The sequence below is a fragment of the Protomyctophum parallelum genome, assembly GCF_964188405.1.
Source record: "Protomyctophum parallelum genome assembly, chromosome: 2".
NCBI classification, from domain to species: domain Eukaryota; kingdom Metazoa; phylum Chordata; class Actinopteri; order Myctophiformes; family Myctophidae; genus Protomyctophum; species Protomyctophum parallelum.
The window spans coordinates 43077839-43100119 of NC_139699.1; the positions used below are offsets into that span (position 1 = coordinate 43077839).

General features: G+C 40.5%; 1 protein-coding gene across 1 annotated transcript; it reads right to left on the reverse strand.

Annotated features, from left to right (window-relative positions):
• Positions 1–1460: 1460 nt before the first annotated feature.
• Positions 1461–17355, reverse strand: cUnh16orf87 (chromosome Un C16orf87 homolog). Its single transcript, XM_083757430.1, has 4 exons — positions 17123–17355; positions 16396–16495; positions 10754–10933; positions 1461–5074 (listed from the first exon to the last, which is right to left on the reverse strand). The coding sequence occupies exons 1-4, from the start codon at positions 17210–17212 to the stop codon at positions 4956–4958; spliced, it is 489 nt and encodes a 162-aa protein (XP_083613556.1). The 5' UTR covers positions 17213–17355; the 3' UTR covers positions 1461–4955.
• Positions 17356–22281: the final 4926 nt, after the last annotated feature.

Sequence of the window (22281 nt, forward strand, 5' to 3'; positions counted from 1 at the left end):
AGGTTTAATCTATAATGTTGTAAACGCCATTGACAATGAAGGGAAGATTTACGTCATAACGTGCCTCATTACGTCATATTGTCTCTTTATTGTTTTATGCGTTTAATGTTTGTTTGCACCGTTTGTTTTACATCACCATTAGGCCTACGTCACCTAATCAACATGAATTAGACTAGCGCCCCTCACTTCACACGGGTGTGATTTTTATATCCAGGATCACTGCATCAAGCCATGCAATTATAGTTGTGTTGCAAATTATGTCTGCATATATTTCAGGATGTTGTGCATCCCTGCAAACAATCTGAATGAGTGTAAACATAAATTATAAATAAACATTTTTTTAAGTGGTCTTGTTTACGTTGAGCATGGAGCTCAGCTGGGTTGCCACCCTCCTTCCCTTCTCCTTTCTCTTAATTCTCTCCTTGCACTGCCTCTATGTATTTAATTTTACTCAATGAAAAAACAGTTGCCTCTTCAAAACAAAGTGTACAGTACGTGCGTCATATTCCGAACATGCCCCGGGCCTCTGCCAAATGGCTCAACTTAACCCAGAGCTACCATGTTGACTTGATTAGCTCCCACAGCTAACATGGTGCACTTTCATGCTAACTTTATAAAATGCATTTAAAATGATCTATTTTGGTCTAAACTTAATTCACATGATTAAAGTTATTGTAAGTGCTGTTTGTCGGCGTTCAAAGAATTCAATGACAAACCCACTGATGCACCCAGTCCCAGTCTATGGGTGTAGGCTTACGCAGGCACGAAGCATTTCAATGTCCACAAGTTGCATTCATTTTGTTTTGCTTTTACTGGAAATAAAGTGCATAATACAAACATTTACTTCTTCTGTGCTACTGGTAAAAACCATGTCTGAATTCTCCCCACACCCCTGTCCATGGGAGGCGTGGGCGTTTGTGCCCAAAACAATAAACCAAGTATCCAATAATCAACAGAATATACTCAAAATTAATAAGGCTAAATAATAACAGAAATAATACTCAGAAAATACAAAACACAGTCAAATGGCTTCTACAGTTATCATAGACTTTGGACATGTCTACCACGTGGTTCTGGTGCTTACCTTTACAGTTAACGTCTTCCTCATCATTATTTGGTCACATGATCGATAAATATATCTATAAACGAATGTGCCATAAATCAACAATGTGCCTTAACACTGCCGTCTGGGTCTGGCTCACGGCCTGAATCACATCCAAATAAAGAAGCTCTTATGGTCCAGTCTGTCTCGTTTGGCTGCCCTACATCATTTTCCCCAGCAGATGGCAATCATGCAACCGAACCTAGTATGCACGTTTTTACACCTATGATTTACACAAATACATATTAAAATGCCATTATGTTCATCTGACGATATCACACATCGTCTTTGTAGTATCTCTCTCTCTCTCTCTCTCTCACACACACACACACACACACACACACACACACACAATTCATTCTACCAATAATAATTTATTTGACAAGTTTTCATATCAACAAAAATGTTTCTCAGTATTACAGTTGAAGAGTTACAGTATTCAGCACCACTGGAACAAGTTTAAATCATGGGTTAACCTGATGTTACATCATAGGTTACCCGATGTTACACACCAGCCACTGAATGTAAGGTACAGGTTGCTACATGGGAATAACCAATCAAAACGAGCTCCTTTCACGGCCATCTGTGCTTATACACTTTAACCCTTACGTCTCTATTTTGTGCATGTCATATACTGTTACTGTAGGCAAAACATGTAAAAAACATTTCAAAAAAATATACCTTTGTTGTTGCAATCACATTGTAGATATAGGTCATATTCTTTAAATAGAGCTTAAGTATTTAAAAGCAGTGCACACACACAAAAGCAATTGTTTTTGCTCAATTTAAAATCACATACGCCTTTCGATTCAGTTTTTGTAAAAACTGTTCCAAAGGACATCATTAGCTGTTGTCCCATCCTTTTTTTTAAACACATATTGAAAGTATTGTTTGAATTGATTGCATTTGGACAGAGTTTTCCTCAAAGTACTGGCAAGGAGCACGACAGGCATTGCACAACCCAAGGGGCATGCATTCTGAAAAGGACATTGTGCTAGTTACATCACTTGTAGATCTGATATCTTCGGTGTGCAAGTTGCAACACAGCCGTACGACAAAATACATTGGGCTTTATTTCTGACTATATCCAGGAAGTAAAATAATTCACATATTATATATATCATTAAATAGTCTGCATATCATTGCTGTCTAACCTTGTATCTTGAGAATACAGTTAATACGCAATTTTATAATTCATATGCCATTGTGGGCATGTAGACATTGTTTTTGACAAATGTTTAACTTTCTTTTTTCAAATTTCCAACCATAATGACATGCCCAAAATAGACGTTAGGTTGAAAGTGGTATGGGTACCTTTTATAAATATTGAACCAATAAAAATGAGAAGGAACACAGGTTATTTTTTTCCACATTCCTGAAAGGTGGCCGTTTTGACGGTGCAGGATGTCTCTTTAAATGGGCTGGGAAATGTTATAATGTTATATAACCGTGCATGTGAATATAAACATTGATTGTAAAGCAAATGGTAGTCAAGTATTGAGCAGGTACAGTACTATCACCTATCTTTACCATTTGCTTGAGATCACCGACAAGATAATACCGTGTAACAGAATGCCTATCATTTAAAAAATGATAGACACATTTTTATATTCCTGTAGTTCCTAACATTTCCCAGGCTTCAGGTGGAATAATGACATATTTTGGTAGCAAAGTTAGTATTCTGAGATGAGGAGAGGCTGTGTCCACCAAAGCATTTTTTCCACAGCTGGAAGGGCACGGTCCTCTTCTAAAACGCTCATCAATGTCAACGCACAAGTTGAAAATATCCCAACTCTCTGCGACCAGATACAAAATAGAGTGTGATCGCGAAGCACGGATTCAGAACAGACGGTCAGCTCATCACACCACTGGCGTTTTCAACATAGCAGAAACACACAGCATTCCCATTTAACCCACTGAAACCAGAAAAGCATCGTCTCTGTTGGGTGGAAACCTCATATGTCCAAGATTCACTACTCTTGATGCTTTTGTGTGACACACACTGTAATATGATCAAAGTAAGGCATTAACTTACAAAAAAAACACAAAATGTTATAATATGGAGATAAGAGGTTTCTGTCCGACAGCAACGATATATACTGTAGCAACATAGGATTTAGAAGGCATTTGTAGAATCGACCTCAGGTCTTAATCGGCTAAATCTATTCAAAACATACAACATGCTGCTCAGAAGAGACAAAAAACACAGTGAACGCAGCCAAGCATATCAGATCAACTTGATGGATGCAACTGGTTCAAATATGACTGGATCAGAGATGGGAAACTGGTTCTATTAAGGACCTGGTTTCGAATTGCAGACCTGAAAATCTAAAAGGATTTTGCTTATCAATTGTCTTATCAATTATTGTCTAACCGAGTTTTTGATATCAAAGCAAGTCAACGGTGTAACATCCAAAGAGAACACATCTACAAGCTCTGGTTCCGCGTTGCCTAATGCCTAACAATGACAACAGTACATACATCAGTCTATGCCAGTGTGAGAACAAGAGACTCGGGCAACATAAACCAGTTTGTTCAATATTTAGCACATTTTTCGGTTTCGGTAGAATATTTGGAATGTCTAGTATTGTAATGATAGGCCAAACATATTATTTAACAACAACTTCATTTAAATAAAGAAATCAAAAAAAGCTATACATTCCTGTTTTTGTTTTGTTTTTATTCCCATCATTCCACCAAACGATAGAAAAGTATTGATAGGGGGACTGATAAGCAGTATCCTTAGCGGAATCAATAGAAATGAACAATCCACATCCCTAAATATGACAAGTCTCTCTCTGGGTGTTAAGCCACATAAAATATATAAAAGTTCACTTACTGTATCTCTCTTAAATTAAAAGAATTTAATGCACAGCAGCTTCACTTCGCTTCTATTTGAAAAGAGAATACTGCGCTCCGAAACAGCCAAGCAAAGAGGTCTCCGTCACACCAAAGTTTGTGGACCTTGATAGATTTCATAGAGGATGAAATGTCGGTAAAGACATTGAATGCTCTTCATGGGAGTTGATTTATCCTCGTCTCTATTCTCTGGGTGTGAACATCTGGCAAAAAGAGATGATCTGTAGACATGTTGTGAGCTTGCATATTATGGGCTATTTTCGAAGATATTTAGTGTAAGGCAAAAACAGGAAGGGGCCCCTAATATAGAGCCCTGATGGACAGGACAGATATTTTGGTGTGCCTTTAAGCTTAGATATTATGACTGGTGGATTATGTCAATATGACAATCTTTCTCACAAAAAGAGCTTCTGGTGGAATCACAAGCACTAGGCCGCGATCAGGTGCCGCTATGCCGCAGCTCGAAGCCAACGCTATATGGCGCCCAGTTGAATCTGTATTTTTCCACAGATTTTATATGATATTGGGGATCCGCCCCAGCACCGGTCAACTAAATATTGGGTTTTTAAGTCTACAAAATCACATACGTATTCATATCAATTGAACTGGCAGCACATTGGAATCACAGGCCTTTTCTCCGTGAGCTAACATCACATCTCTGGGGGCATTTAGTTCATAACAAAGCTACAACGCTCTGTGGGTCGGTGGGGCTGTGTGCGCAGCGCATACACACACAACGCTTTAAAACAGGGCGCTAGTCGCTCCATCTGAACAACCACTCCCTATAGTCTCTCGCTCCGCCCCCTTCACCCAGGCCTCAGCCATAACCACTGAAAAGAAAAAGGTCTTCAAGAAAAGATCAAAGATCAGCTTCCGCCCGACCCACGTATCGTGTTGGGTTTGGTCACGTGTCTTCTCATGTCGACGGAGTCTAAAAAAGGTTCTCTTTGGCCCATCCTTCAGGTACAGTGTTCCCCGGGGGCACGGGGCGTGTTCATAGGATGAGTCTTTGTCCCAGGATCTTTCGGTTGATCTCAGCCAGGGCCACGGAGAACACGAAGGCCTTCTCGTCAGACAGGTTAGCATATATGTCCACTTCCTTTTCTTGTTTCTCTGTGGACGGGAATAGAACACGGATTAGTATGGCTAATCGTTTTGGGCTGCATCTGTGGGTGCAGTTTGGAACTTTGCAATCGGGTCATCATTTTACATCATTATTTTTAAAGGAACATAAAACCTTATTGTACTTTTAGATGGCCAAACCCAGCCAAGTCAGGCCAGGAAGTGAACATTAATTGAAACGGTTTAGTAATGGCCTGTATGATGATACTTTTAAGAACATGCTATCATTTTTAATTCACTTCTTGTGATTTGGTATTTAAAGCAGCATTTCCTAACTGAACAACATTTTTGCAAATAAGGTCAGTTGAACGACTTCATTCAACAATGATGTAACACTAACAAGCCTATGTTAAAGTCCTACACATTAACAAAGAATTATTATTATTTATCCCTATAATATATAATATAATATAATATATATAAACCGAAAAGGAGGGATTACAGACAGATGTCGAATCAATCAACCTGAACCAACCCATTCTACCGACCAGGAGAAAAATGAGCCCAGTCCACTCCATAGCAAGAACTTAATTAAAAACGGTAAATAGTGCCTTTATACTCCACTATTCAAAGAGACAGGCCACAGCAGGCAGATCAACCGTCACTTGGGTGTGAAGAGGTGAAGTAGGTCACATGTGAGTTCGACAAGTTGGCACAGTCAAACTGGTTCATGAGGTTTACATGTTAACATGACTGCACTTCTGTTCACTTCATTTAACCATCTGTTACTGTGAGAGAGTACAACATGTACCAATTGTACCATGCACCGGTCCATTTGGTCTCATTAGTACACTCTCAGTTAAAGTATTAGTCATTCTGTGTTTCATGTGATTGAAAGTATCAGTACCCTATTGTCTGTTACGTGCAAAATGAGTGCAAAAGTATTGGAATCAGAATATACTTAAAAGTGCCAAAAGTAAAAAATACTCATTATGCAGGAGGTCCTCTTTCACGAATGTATAAGAAATGTATTAAAATAGTTTGAAAATAACAGATCTACAACCTCACATCGAGTTTATACAGCATCGGCTATATTAAATTCCCAAAGCATAGGTCTGAAGTGGTTTTCTAATCTAGAAAGTAACTAGCAACTACGTTTTCAAATAATTGCAGTGGAGTAAAAGTACAATAGTTGTCTCCACCAGCCGAAGGCATGGGGAGAGTATGTTTTGCACTCCGTCCGTCCGTCCGTCCGTGTGTCCGTGTGTCCGTGTGTCCGTCCGTCCGTGACCAGCTAATCTCAGCCACCGTTAACCCGGTCGATGCCAAATTTTGCACACACACTCCCTGGATGCCAACCATGAACCTCTGCCCCAAACTTTCCAGAACGGCCTGTTATAGCGCCACCAGGAGGCCGCTTTGTGCAAAACAAGTTTTTTCACAGTACACCTACAGATTTTGTCCAAACATCACGCAAATTAGTACACAGTCTCTCTAGAGCCATTCAACGAAACGGGTCTTTCAGATTTTTCAGACTCCATCCTGATTGGTTAAGATTGGCTTCCAAAGTTCACAGGAGTGCTCAGTTTCAAACAAAATGCTGCAAATCATGAACACATCGCGTGATTTCCCTGAAATTGTGCACGCACATTCCCACTAGGCCGAGGACGAAATGCCACATGAACAATTTCAACTCAGCCTCAAGGTGGCGCTATAACTGGCCCAAAAGTGTTTTTACCTCTAACTGCACGGATCTGTGGATAACCTGGTGGAGACCTGTGCCCAGAAGGGCACTTTTTCGAGTTGCCTTTGAGATGCAGTGGAGTAGAAGTAAAATAATTGAAAATTGGAAATACTCCAATAAAATAAAAAATACTGTACAATACTTGAGTAAATGTACTTACTTAATTAACACCGCTGCTAAATTGTGCAGTGATTTTAAACCCATTTAGACCCAGAGGACGATTCTACAAATGTCTTCTAAATCCTGAAAGGTTTTCTGAAAAACCCATGTTTCTATGTTCTCAAACATTTTCATGTCAAGGACCCCCAAAAATATTATGTAATTGTAATTATGTAATTATGTAATTGGCCCATCTGAAAATATGTTGTTCCAGGGACCCCCCTAGAAGCGAAGTTATGAGTTAAAAACGTTCGCTCTGGCCGAAAAACCCCTAAGTTGAACTCTTCTAATAAACAAACCGCAATGATTTGTGTTTGAACACTGACGTTATGTGATGTCTGCACGATTGTCACGTATTTCAGCAGGTCACCAATTTCACCGTAACACCACCATGCTGGAGTGACCGAGTGCGAGTGAGCCGAGTGGCTGAGATTGTGGGTATTGGAATTTGGCTCAAGACAGCCCTCCCCCTATCCACAAGGTGGGGTGAGTGCACAAAAGCATTATTATTAGTAGTAATCCAGCAGTGAGACCAGTGTCCATGACATCACAGACACTTTGAAATACTAAAATAGAGGGTATGCGTGTGACATCATCATCATACCCAGGAATTAACCTCTTATCTGAATATTTTAATTTTTTTGTGGTTTTTGTTTTCGTAATTTAACAACCTACTTGGTCCAATAGTGTCACAAAAGCATAAAAAGTAGCAGATCCGGCCTGGGCCGTGGCTCAGCGGTCCAGGCACCTTGGCTAGTAACCCAGCCTGGCAGTGTGCCGCGGGTTTGACTCCCGATCTCTACATGTCCCTACATAAAAAATATAAAATAAAGGCGAAAGCCACAAAGATCCACAAGCTCAAAACGCGAAATCAATGTGTTTTGAGCTTGTAGAACTGCTATTTTTGCTGATTTTGGACATGAGGTTTCCACCCGACAGAGACAGTATATGTTGCATGTTGAGTGCAGCTTTAAACTAACAACACTGTGGTGAATGACACGACACCTAAACACACACAAAACCTCACTATTTGCTTGGTTAGAAGGAAGTAAAGGTACTGGAGCACTCGGCACAAACAAGGGACTACATTCTTTTCGCTCCTATGCCACAAAAATGTGGAACGCCCTACCAACAGTCATTAAGACATGCAAATCCCTTGACTCCTTCAAAACCGCCCTCAAAGGGCACATACGGACGGCTGCAATTCGAAACTGGCCCCCGTAAAATCTGAATCCCCACCTCTCACCCCTTTTTCCCCTCACTGTATGTGTTTCTTTTCCCTTTTACCTCCTTTATGATGAATTCCTATTCTGTTCTTTGACTATATAGAAGTGTCTATTTGTACGTCGTTTTGATGAATTGAACAAGGTGGACCCTCTTGTAAACAAGTGTAATGCTTAATTGGGTCGTCCATTCACAGTTAACAGTCTTTGTATTGAGTTTTGCTTGAAATGTACTGTAATTCTGCAAACTGTTAATAAATATTTCAATCAATAAATCAAAGCCTACTGAGTGGCAAAAAACTATTTTCTGGCCTTGACAGCCCATACCGTACATCCAAACAGAAATGTCCTATCTGCTTGCATTAAATGACGTTAAACAACATTAAACTCACTTTGCCACTCACATTGCCACTCGATTTGCCATTCACTTTATGCATGTGCTATATAACTATAGCTCTATATCTAAAAACACATATTACCCACATAAAAACCCCAGGAAAGTGTCTCCTAAACATTAACCCATTCAGGACTGGAACCCCTTTTGGTGTTTTAAAATAAGATCTGGTTGCAAAACGGGTGAAGTGGCCCTTGAAGACCTGAGGCTGATGCTACAAATGTCTTCTAAAATAAGCAGCCATCACCTGGGTGACAGAACTAATAAGGTAATAAAAAATGTAACAATAAATGTGCATGACTATGTTTATGTGGATAATTATTGGTTTCTGAGAAGGGGGATTTGTTTACAAAACGGCTCATTACATGTCTAGAGAGAGACAGGCTAATCTGGAGTGTATAGAGTTAAAAAGACAGATTTATTCGCGTCTAGAAGAGATAGGAAGCACTCCTTTTGTTAGTAAAATGACAACTCCCGTTGTCGCAGAAACTATGTAAACATGGGCAAGAGCACTGGTTAACTTGTTAATTATTGTCCTGCTAATTGTCCTGCAGTTGAAATGTCCACGACACTCAAACAAACTTGTTTCAATCATTTTAAGCCCAAAATCAAACTCAAACACATTAGATATGAGAGTCAGAGATGTGAACGCCTACTTGTGTAATAAGGAGACAAAACACAGGTTTTTCCCCAAAAACTCCCAAATAATCATATTATTTGAACTGGGGAATCTTTGTTTTTCACCCATGTCATGTGTTTTTATTTTGTTCTGTCCTGTGATTGTTGCAAAGGCTTGCTCTGTTGATGCATTCCATGGGAAGCACGTGGGTCAACCTTTGATTGTGTGCCATGATATAATACAGTTTGATTTGATTTGTGAGCTTGTAGATCTGCTATTTTCACAATGTCCGACGTAATATTTGACAATTTTGTATTAAAAGGGTATTAATTGTCAGTTTAGAAATGTGCAGCCAGATACCCTGTATACACTTATACTACTGTTATACGGTTTGTTTACGGTGGGTTGAGTGAGAAACCATGTGTTGCACATTAAGCTAATCATCTGGGGAGGGACCACCCCAAATCATTTGGGAGGTCCTACCTGGAGGGTCCTGACCCACAGGTTGAGCACCACTTGGGCTTCTGTACTCTGTGTTTGTGTGATGACAGAGTTTAAGTGAGTGGTCTCCGCTCTCTCCATGCAAAGCAGTGTGTTGTCACCTGTTGTTATGTACACACCAATCTGCTGCTGGTGGAGACCTTTCTATGCGGTTAACCGTTAACACAAACAGTGTCTCTGTCTCCCCCCCACCCCCCCAGGCCCCTGTAAAAGGTTCCAATCATATCACCAGAAACGCTGAAACAGTTTACTGTACATATTCTTCTTTTTGATTAACCCATTCTGACCTGAGATCAGATTCTAAAAATGTCAGTTTGAATATGACAGTTTTCTGAAAAAGCTGTGTTTCTATGTCAGTCGTTCTTTGATTTAAAAAAATAGCAGACCTACAAGCTCGTATCTATGAGCTCGTAGCTATGAGCTTGTAGATCTGCTATTTTTAAATAGCTAACACCAAAAGGGGTTCTCACCTAAAATGGGTTTAATACCCATTTATACAATGTTTCTTTCCATAGTATTGTATATTTGTCTGTCACTTCATGTTTCAATGAATTGAATATACGGGACCCCAATGGAAACAAGCCATAGTGCTTTCTTGCGTTTAATCCTTTTAGCAGACCTTGGTATAGAACTGTACTTCCTGTGCTTTTGGGGGGGGGGGGGGGGGGGGGACACTGTTAATAAATGATTCAATCAATTCTCAGTCTCATACTAACTACCCTGCTGTCACTGTCCGTGACAACCTTGTATGTCCAAAACCATTAATTTGCAGTGAAAAATTAACCTGTGTTCAAATGGATCCAATATAGTTATTATTAATTTACAAGTTCTTGTTAATACTTTTCCTTGGTCGAATATTTATTAAACCCACAAACACACTTATAACCACTTTCAGGTTTTCTTTCTCGCAGATAAGTAAGCCTGGGACCGAGGCTAGCCTATAGGAGAGGGGGAGGGGTACTTGTGTGTGATACAAGATATAAAATATATAATTTTTTTGAAAAGAAAAAGGGAAAAAAAACATACAAAGAGGAAATATGGACATAATATGCCAATTGGCCTGAAATGTCCTGTGTAAAGAACTGTGTACCTTTCTCTTCTTCCTGCTTCTTCAGTCCCACTGTCTTAGGTCTGCCACGCCCTCTACGGATGGGATCTGATTGGCTATTGGACCGGGATCTTCTCCTATTCTCCATGTCATTGGTCGAAGGGGAGTCAATCCGGTCTTTGCGAATCCGCTCCGTTCTCCTACGTTTTATGTCCAACTTGTCTGAAGAACAGAAGAAAACACATGCATTTACTGCACAGATACTGAATAAAATGATTGGACTCCTCATGCATAGAAGGAAGCATGAGGTCAGTCCGCTGCCCCCCCAGTGTGGCAGAGGAAGTGTAGAGCCCAGGATTATATTAGATAATTGACACTGGGTGAAAAAATGATTTTTAAGATAGAGAGAGCCAAAGTGAGACAGAGAGAGAGAGAGAAATACATTTCATTACATTTGAACAATGTAAATATATTTAAAAAATTGCCAAGTTATGCTTGCATAAATATGATGTATGCAAACTATGCATGTATGAGTGTAGTATTTTTTAACAGCAAAGGCTATACATTTTTAGTTGGTCTTTTTTAAGCTACTTTTTTTTACATTATTTTCTACATGGCATAGTTTATTTGAATGCAATGTTCCAATGTGACACAGCTCTGCTTGTATGTCAACGTATGTTTCCCATTTCAGTAAAGCCCATTTTAAATAATTACATTCATTTCAACAGAGAGAGAGAGATTGCTTAATGTCATAATAGAGCAGAGTGCTGCAGGGCTGAACTGTTGAACTGTAAACAGGATGGACATGGAGGTACAGGGAAACACAGATATACTTAGTTTTAAATTAAAACATGCAAGGGATGATTTAATTGTGATGATCTAGAATTCGAAACTGGCCCCAGTAAAATCTGAATCACACAGCAGTCTGTGGGTCTCTACAACAACAGAACTGAGGCTGGTCTTCATTTCTGTCTCATGTGATGAATGGATGAATGGATGGATGGATGGATGGATGAATGGATGGATGGATGGATGGATGGATGGATGGATGACGGTAGCAGTCATATTTGTGCAAAACAATTACATTTTTTAGGAGCACCTTAATAATATACCTTGCTTCCTAGTTCAGGGATTCTCAACCTGGGGCTCGCCAAATTAATTTGGGGGTCCCCAAGTTATTATTTTTGCAACAGATGGCTGAAAAATGGAAATTAAGAGTTCACATAGTACATGCATAACTTTCCTTAATGATTATATCTGGTTTCAGTATTTATTTATGATGTATTTTCTCTATTATTAAGGTTATTGTAGTGGTCAATTTGTATTGGGGGTGGGAAGGGGGGCGGGGGTCGCGAGCCATGGCCAAAGCATTTCCGGGGGTCCCCAGCCCAAAACGTTGAGCACCCCTATCCTAGTTGACATACCATACAAATATGGTAATTGTGATTCATATGTAACAGTGTGTATTTGGCATCGAAAATGGGAACATACAAACAAAACTTGCATTTCCGTTTGCCTTTTAGGCTTTAAAAACGTGCACAGGGCAGATATGACAAACAATAATGTACTATGGCCATATTATATTAAATACCGGTAATTGTATACTTTCAAAACTTTTCAAAAATAGCACAACATCCGATCTATGTACATGCTCATAGGAGATTATGTAATAATTGTGTCGGGCCTACATCCATCCTGTACACTGACTGACAAATACTCAGTAAGTACTCTACTCAGACAGTAATCAATAGCCTGTAACCACTCCCCATTGTGTGGAATGCCATCACTTTGCTGCCCTGCACAATTCAACAATGGGATGTTTAAAGTTAAACATCCTTGAATAACAGCAGACCCACTCTGTGTCGCCTATACAGATTGATTCTCATTTAACCAAGTTAGATCGTGCCAGATGTCAATATTAAGTCTAAACTAGACAAGGACGTTAATTCGAGGAAAAAAAACCTACAGTAATATTTATTTCCTCCTTTTGTTACAGGGGAAAAGGAGAACTGTGAAGTGTGTGTGTGTGTGTGTGTGTGTGTGTGTGTGTGTGTGTGTGCCTGTACGTGTCACAGGGAGCTATTGTTCCTCATTTTCTCCCCAAGCCATAGCATGGAAAAGTTTCCCATCCCGTTTCCACGTGATGAGTTAACACTATCATAGTATACACACATGTATGTGTTACTGTTGTTTGGATAAATCATATACTGTTATTTAGATGTTGTTTAGAGAGATGCTAGGTTTGATGTTTACCTGGTATCCTAGTTACCTTGTTTGAAATATTTGCATTGAAGAAGTGCTTGCGCATAGAATCATTCAAGACATCCCCCCTAAAGATGCTTGACTCTTTGATTTATGTTTGGTTCCTTTTAACAACCCAACATACATCAAAAGGAAGTCATCAAAGTATCCTACTTTTACTTTGTAGCTCAGCTGTTAACCACACTGTTAACATTCAGCTAAAACAGCAGATCTGGGGTGCATTTTGAGCTTGTTGACCGGCTACTAGTGCTGCAGAGCCCAGAGGGATTCCAGTCAACTAACCATAGGGTCTATGGTGGATAAGTGTTTTCTTTGCACTCTATTTAAGTAACCATTTACCCTGTCCTTTGTTGACTAGGATTCAATTTACTCTGATCTCTTGCTTGAAAAGTCACTCTGTGTAGTGTGTACAACAAGGCAAGCATACATCTGCCAAATGCCTAGATTGTACAAATGTCCCGAAATGACACTGGCACACTCAGACTTAAATTATTAAATTAACACTCAAGATGTTGCAGTCTTCCTCACTGGCAGTGAATAGAAATTGAAGACATCATTACTGGTTGGTAGGTAGGTAGGTAGGTAGGTATGTATGGATAGATAGATACAGTAGATAGATAGATAGATAGATAGATAGATAGATAGATAGATAGATAGATAGATAGATAGATAGATAGATAGATAGATAGATAGATAGATAGATAGATAGATAGATAGATAGATAGATAGATAGATAGATAGATAGATAGATAGATAGATAGATAGATAGATAGATAGATAGAATACTTTATTGGCAGTTTAAGAAAATTACAGAAAATGACATAATTTAAAAAAACGCCAAATGGACTTAGACACAAAAAAGCCTTCGCTTGTTTCCATTGTGGTCCACATTTGGTAGAGGGGAATGCCCCCTCCAGGGCAATCCCCCCCTCCACCTACCTAAAACAAAAAGCTACTATCACTCAGCTGTGCCAGCTCTTCAAAACTTTGTTTTTTTTGTCCCTGTAGAGACCAGTGTTTCCCAAACAAGGATCCATTCCTTGTTTGGGAACCATTTTTGGATAACGCAGCGATTTTTATCACACAACTCTATCACGTCTCTTTTGTCGTGTATATATATACATATATATATATTATTTTTCATATATATATATATATAAAATTTCAGACATTTAAAAAATACATCCACACATTTTCAGAAGTGCATGGTGACCATGCATCGCATAGCGAGCTTGTAGATCTGTTATTTTGACTATTTCTGGAATAGGTCTTAAGTGTTTAATTCATCGTGTATTTTAGAAGTTTGCTTCCCGGAGAGACACCAAATGTAACAGTATCTTTTGGGTTTGGGCCAGTGTTGTCAGATTTTGCGAGAGAAATAATCAACTATGTCTAAGAAAACAAGCTCAAAAGAAGTGAGTAGGCCACATGAGCATTGGATATTTCAAAATAGCCAATCTACAAGATCAAAAAGCTCTTGAAAAAAAGGGAAACATTTGAAATATTTTGTGAATCTGTTTCTATACCAAGACAAATCTGGTACAGGGGTCACAAAATACTTTGGCGGTCCTTGACATGAAATGTTTGAGAACCGCTGGTTTAAACAACATTTAGCAAGCGAGACAAAATAAGCAACTACACGCAACCTGTTCAACTAATATTTACAAACAAATTTACAGAAAAACAATCCCAATAAGTTGCTTCTAATAAGCAGACTTGGCAAGTTGGCCACACTGGTCTGGGGCTGAAAAAACATTCTGCTCAGTTCCTGAAAATGCTCTCCGTCTTAACGCTTAACAGTTAACATAAACATTTACAGTCCCACTCCCATACAACACACATCACATCACAGCCACAACAACCCCCTGAAGTCTCCTTGAGGAACACATTCCACACAAAACGACTGAGCCTACACTCAGGATTTCCCCATCGACACCTTGCTCAAGCATTGATCAATCAAGTTGTGGATTATAATTACTCGGGTGAAGATTAATGCCTGGTTTTATACTTAAAAAATAGCCAAAATGCAATGATATCAGATTCATTCACCAGGGAGTTTCACTGCTCTCAACTTTATGACGGCCGCTTCTACAAAAGCCTTCTAAATCAGTTGATTCAGTACGTAGTTCTCACACTTTCTTGTTTGTTCAAAAATAGCAGACGTACAACAGGCTCGCAGCAGCACAAACTGACACGCTGTGAGCTTGTACATCTGCTATTTTTGAATGGGCAACGCAAAAATCTAAAATGACACAGATGCTTTCCCATTTTAAATGAGTCAAAGCCCACGATACGGTATGGTTCAATTTGTAAAATGAAAACCAGGGGCATATACTTATTTGTATATAGCCAATCTACAAGCCCACAACTTGTAGATCTGCAATGCTTTGGTGTGCAAGCGAGGCACGCAGCAACAAAGTATAAATCCGGCTTAACACTTTGAGCTATAAATAAAGTAGGGTTCTTCCTTCACCAATGAATTTACAGTCTAATTTCGATCAGCCTGATTGAATAGCTATTAGAATTTGTTTGAATTTGTAAGTCAGTTATTGGTTCTAAATTTCGTTTTTTGACCCATTTTTGGTTAATTAATTGCCCAGCCCTACTAAAAAGGAGAATTAACCCATGGCGGGTCCTCAACCAACATTTGCTTTCTTTCCTTGGCAACAGTGAGCACTGAGCATCTGTGAAATACTGAGAGGAAAAGTTGTTCAAGCCAAGGGGGCGTTTAAAAAAAAACCCACACACAAGTACAAAATATGTGTGTCTAGTTAGGGCTTTTAAATGAGCAGGCAAATAATGTGGGTGAAACTGCCTTTCGCATTGACAAGTAGGCCTTGTACTGTAGCCTAATTTCAACAGTGCTGAGAGAGAGAGAATCCCCTCCCCCACACATCCATACTGACTCTAGAGCAAACAGCTATTTAAACCAGCTAGCTCTGAGCTCTCTGCTGCTCTAGTCGAAACTCCTTTCTATTCATTCTAAACAACTCAACTCTTATTATTCACAAAACGTACCGTTACGTGTTGAACTGTGGATGTGTTTGTTTGTTGTTCAGTGACAAGGACAGTAATGTCCAGCTTCAAAGGCAAAAAATATAGGCAATCTTTGTTTTGTGTGTAATGTCTTTGATATATATATATATGTATATATGCATACTTTTTTAACTATATTACTTAAAAACAACAGAGGCCACCGTTGAGTACTACACATTAGTAATCCTATATTATGATATGATCATACACATTTTCATAACTGACAACAATGTGCCATTTGTCCTCTTGAAGTTTAGCTGACATCACATGAAATGTAATATGGCTTTTGTGTGTGTGTGTGTGTGTGTGTGTGTGTGTGTGTGTGTGTGTGTGTGTGTGTGTGTGTGTGTGTGTGTGTGTGTGTGTGTGTGTGTGTGTGTGTTTACCTGCTATTGCTGGTGAACCTCTGTCGTTGAGTTTGGCATTGAGCAGCTTTCTGCTAATAAATACAAAGCCACAAGGACAAGACTTGCAAGCAACTGGAATCTATAGAGACAGAAACAGTCAGATGGGTAAAAAAATATATATAATTATTAGACCACATCATTCCAGTACACTCACTGTACACATCCAGTGTTGCATTTGTGACAAGGCAAATTAACAAGGCAATGCGTTGTTCCATCGTTACACATCGTACAGTAGCCAATACCATTATATATTAATATATACATATATATGATGTGATCGCAACAATATATCTCAGTGGAAACACTGTAACACTGTTGTATAGCCTGTGAGGAAACGTCACGCGGTATGGTGGCTGCGTTTAAATTGATCCAAATACATATTGACACTGTGTGTGTATATTGATCCATGCATACATACACACCATCCCCTGTACTGCATGGTACAGTGTTAGGGATACTATACGATTATCTATGAATTATCATTATGCTCGCCTCCATCCATAGGCGATGTGGGAGAGATGCCATTTCCTCATTGTGTGTGTATGTGTTTGTGTGTGTGTGTGTGTGTGTGTGTGTGTGTGTGTGTGTGTGTGTGTGTCTTAAGTGTCCTCACGATAAAACACATCCCCAACAAAGCTGATCTGTTTAATACAAAAAATAACTAAATAGGTGAATTAAAAATATATAATGTATCTGTATTCCTCACCTGTTGGTCGCACTCCGGACAGGATTTCGTGGCCATTTTCACTTTCTTTGTTTTATTGGCCGACATGATAGTGTGACTGCTTTCAATCATGAGCTGCTGCTGCTAGTGCTACTGCTAAACTCTACACTTCTTCTTCTCATCTGCTGTGGTCCAACTTCTGCTGCTCTGACTGCAAGACATGGAGCTCAAGTTCCAACTGAACTCACACAGCACAGCACATACACACATGCACACGCGCACATGCACGCGCATTCGCGCGCGCGCGCGCGCACACACACACACACACACAAACACCGGGATTGGGACACGGAACATGCGCACTGAATGTTCTCATGCTATGACGCTAGCCTTGATGCTAGCTAGCGTAGCAGCGTTTCTGTTCCTTCATTTAGGATTTTAGGACGTACACTAGCCGCCCGCTACTCTATGGACGTACAGCGTCACTGCTGTACGCGCGCGCTCATTGGACGCAGTAAAATAAGTGAACGCATGGACACACCACGTGCACGCCCTAGTAACCCCCCCCACCCCACACACACACACACGCACACACACTTCTGAAATGTATAAATGCAGTATTGATTGATTGATTGATTGATTGATTGCATTTTTTTCACAGTATATAGAATAATTTTCTCTTCGCAGATGAGTAAGGCTGGGACCGAGGCTAATAGAATAGAATGGTTATACAAACGAATTAAAGCACAAGTCAATACAAAAACTGCTACTTTGATGACGAAACCTTGAAAAGAACTACACAGTTCTCAGGGGTGACACAGTTGAAAACCCCTGAGGAATTGAAAATGACCCTGAAAATGACACACACACACACAGTGTGTGTGTGTGTGTGTGTGTGTGTGTGTGTGTGTGTGTGTGTGTGTGTGTGTGTGTGTGTGTGTGTGTGTGTGTGTGTGTGTGTGTGTGTGTGTGTGACGTGTGTGTGTGTGTGTGTGTGTGTCTCCAAGTAGGCATTCCAGGCTGCCCATGGAGTGCCATTAACTGTATTACCATCAATGAGTGGATAAAGTGGATCTCATCTCATAAATACTGGATAATGTGAGTGTGTGACTGTGCCCCACCCAATGTTATCCCGCAGAGAGAGAGGTACTTTAATGTTACAACAGTAACAACACTGGTTTAAAACTATGTGCTTGCCTTCTATAGCTTCAGCCTTCAGATCACACCGTCTCTCATACAATATATAAACTAAAAATGCAGTTGATGACTGTCACCTTTACAGTCAAAGCCAGATTACATGTCCTTCCAACCATCTCTCTCTGTGGTAGCCTATCCTATTAAATATGTTTCCTCCTCATTGTCTGCACCACACAAGTCACAACCCAGTTATATACACTGTCACAGTACTTATTCTTAATGGCTGCTATCGTGCTATGTGTAGGCCTATATAAGGGAATGTACATTGCGACACCATTGTTGTCCTATTAGGACAATAGGACATGCGCAATAATGAAAATGATGCCTTTCCAGATGTCAGCTAAATTAATACACCAGATATTGTTGTTGTTGTTTTAGAAGTGACATGATGTACAAACACAGTCTGGAAGAGGCATTCCTTAAGGCATGCTTAAGTACCAACATCTTAAGGATGCTATTATACAGCTTGGTTACAAATGTAAACTAATGTTAATTAGTTAAACTAATGTTAATGTCCAGACGCCGCAATGCTTCCTGTACCCGTGATCTGTATCCTGAAACACTTGTTGAATTTTCCAAGTTTGTGAATCTACCGATTGTTTAAAGATGATTTTAAGATAAAGATACAGTTCAATACAAAGTCTGTTAAGAAGATTTTTCCATTGGGGTCCTTCATATTCAATTAATCAGAACATTATGACATGCAAATATACAGTAGGCTACTATGCAAAAACATCCTATAAACGGTACAGTAAAGGGGGGGGGACTACAATTATAAAATACTACTCAATTAAGACTGGTTGTCCGAGTTTAGAACCAGCCACAGTGGTGTCCGTGTCCAGTAAGAACTTAACCGGGATGTCGAAATCTCTGACATATCTGGGTTGTAAGACCAAATATCGCTGAGATATCTGGGCTGTAAGACCAAATATCCTGTCTCGTACGGAAGGCTACGAGTAGTACGGAGTCTCTCGCGAGGAGCGGAGGAAATAATGCTTGCCTTCATCTCAATGTTAATTGGTCAGAGTCAGCCACCCCATAAAGTTGCAGTTTGACTGAACTCAACCAGAGTCTTCAGGCTCTTCAGGCTCTGGTAGCCCGAAGGTTGGAGGACCACAACTTCAGGACCCTACCACTTGACGGCCAGGAGGTCCCACAACTTCTAGACCCTGTCGTCTTAAGCCTTGACGACCAGGACCACCAGGCACCACCAGGCAGGCTCAAGTCTCGCCATCCTTACAACAAGGCAGCTCAAGAGATGCTACAGTCGATTCCTGAGGACTTGTCCAGAGACGCCTGGCTGGCAGCCTCCTGGAAACAGTCGTGGGAGACGGCTGGGCCCTCCCGGATCCAACAATACATCTGGGACCCAGCAGGTGGCGAAAAAAGAGAAGACATGCCACGCCATCTATGGACCTCGCTGAACCGTCTGCGCTGTGGCGTGGGACGCTTCAAGTCATCTATGAAGAAGTGGGGCCTGTCGGACAGCACTGCATGCGAGTGTGGCGAGCCTGAACAGACTGCCGAGCACATCATCACAGGCTGCTCCCTAAACAGCCACCCTCAGAAGCTGGCCTATTTTACTTAGGACCGGAGACAAGGGCATGGCTGTATGACACTGAGTTGGCCATCTGATGATACATGAAAGAAGAAGAAGACCAGGACCAAGGTGGTCCACAACTTCGGGACCCTGCCGTCCTACAACATGACGGCCAGGACGGAATGGCAAGGTGGAATTGGTAAGATGACTGCTGTAACTCTCTAATGGTACATTTCACTCTTGCGAAATGGAATGAGAGCCATCGTTACAATTATGTTATTAACATTGAGTTTTTAGAGTGGAATATTACACAGTTTTATAGAATCGAGATGATTTGAGTTGTGGTCTAGGTCTAGGACTCTAATATCAATATTATTAATATTAAGTGTCTCCTAAAGCAACACTCAACATGAGGAGTGACCCACACAGAGCCTATTAGCACATAGTCCATATGCATAATAGTAATATGTTAGTTACTTCACCACAACTGGTCCATCGGCTATATGCGCACCAAATAGGGGTCTTGGATATTTTCTCCCTTTATCTTCATCCCCTGGGACTAATTTTCAGGAAACACGGCATCGCCTATCACTTTTATGCTGATGATTCCCAAATGTATATGCCCCTAAAAATAGAAGCAACAGTTCCCTGACACCTCTTCGTTATTGTCTTAATGACATTAAGGCCTGGATGGCTCTTAACTTCCTTAGTGTGAATGAAAGCAAAACGGAAGTCATAGTGTTTGGGCCTATGGCCCTGGTGTTGTACCCACCAACCATGGTCCCCTGCAGCCTTATGCCAAACCCGTTGTCTCAAACCTTGGCGTTAAGTTTCACAATGCACTCAAACTGGTAAACGTTGTGGTCAGTTCCAGTTTTTATCACCTGAGGCTGCTTGCCAAAATCAAGTCTGTCCTTTCTTTTAACGATTTTGAACGTGTCATTTATGCTTTTATCACCACTCGTTTGGTCTATTTTAACGCACTGTATGTCGGCTTAAATCAGGCCTCCATGGCACGTCTACAGCTGGTCTAAAATTCTGCAGCGCGTCTCCTAACGGGGACCCGCAGGCGTGACCATATAACACCTGTCCTGGCCTCTCTTGTTGATTTTAAGATTTTATTGTTTGTCTTCAAATCACTGAATGGGCTGGCACCATCTCTGTGATCTCTTGTAGAGGTTTATAATTATACCCCCTCAAGGTCATTGCGGTCTGCAGGCCAGTTGAACCTTAAGGTCACAAAAAAGGCTCGTCTAAAGACCAGAGGTGACCGAGCTTTTGCTGTCGTAGCTCCCAAATTGCGGAAAGTCTCAATGCCCCCACCATTGAGACTTTTAAATCTCGCCTTAAGACCCACCTTTACACCTTGGCTTTTAATTCCGTTTGAGTCTTCTGTGTTTTTGTTTGGCTTTGTTAACTTATGTGTGTGTTTTTGCTGTTTTCTGTGTTAGCTTTATAGTGTATTTAGCTTTTAACTTTCTGTACAGCACATTGTAAACCCAGAGTTGTGAAATGTGCTATAGGCCTATAAATAAAGTGGATTGGATTGGATATTGACATTTAAAAGCTTGAGAATGTATATGACTGCAGAACCCCCCTGGAGTTCCTGGACCCCGCCTTGAGAACCACTGACGTAGACAACTAGCCTGGTTAACCACTCCAACCCCCCTTGAAATCACATTTCATTCAAGGAATGCACTGTGATTATAAGGGGGTGGTTAACCTTAACCAGGCTAGTACCATACTGATAGCTCTCATCCTATTTTTGAGTGGTGCAACCACTCCAAAGAACAGCAATGTCCCTATATCCTAACCTATGTCCCTATGTCCCAATTAGCTGTTGCACCACTCGCTTCAGACTTGTCTGATTTTTATGATGAAACAAGTAGGCTACTAAAGCCACCTTGTGGATGAACAGTGCAGCTGGTTGTAGGGTAGTGAACCCCCACGCCACACCCAACCAAACTTTGACTGTGTGTGTGTGTGTGTGTGTGTGTGTGCGTGTGTGATGGCTGGGCAATATATTGATATTGTATCGATATGGTAAGTAGATATCTGGGATTTGGTATCCTATTGTAACAGAAGTGTTTTCCTGTTTTTTTATTTAATTTTAAATCACACCCGTGTGAAGTGAGGGGCGCTCTTGTCAGTGTCATCATACATCATCTCATTCTGGCCAATCACAATTTGCGTCCTCACTTTTGCCTTCAATGTTTGTGTTTACACAGACCCTTAAAGCTGGACATAGGAGGGGATAAAAAAAAAGTAAAACAATTTGCTAAAATAGCCCAAAACAGCCCTACTCTGTGTGTGTGTGTGTGTGTGTGTGTGTGTGTGTGTGTGTGTGTGAGTGTGTGAGTGAGTGTGAGCGCGTGTGTGTGAGCACGTGCATGCGTGTGTGTGTGTGTGTGTTTGTGTGTGCGTGCGTGTGTGATAAGCCCTGTGACTCCATAGACAGACAATG

Bases quoted from the DNA above. Each gene is read 5' to 3' on its own strand.
- cUnh16orf87 (XM_083757430.1), bottom strand. From the start codon at position 17,212: ATGATTGAAAGCAGTCACACTATCATGTCGGCCAATAAAACAAAGAAA. The intron at 16,496-17,122 runs GTGAGGAATACA...CTGTCTCTATAG, and splicing joins GTCCGGAGTGCGACCAACAG to ATTCCAGTTGCTTGCAAGTC. The intron at 5,075-10,753 runs GTACACAGTTCT...TCCCGTCCACAG, and splicing joins GAAGCAGGAAGAAGAGAAAG to AGAAACAAGAAAAGGAAGTG.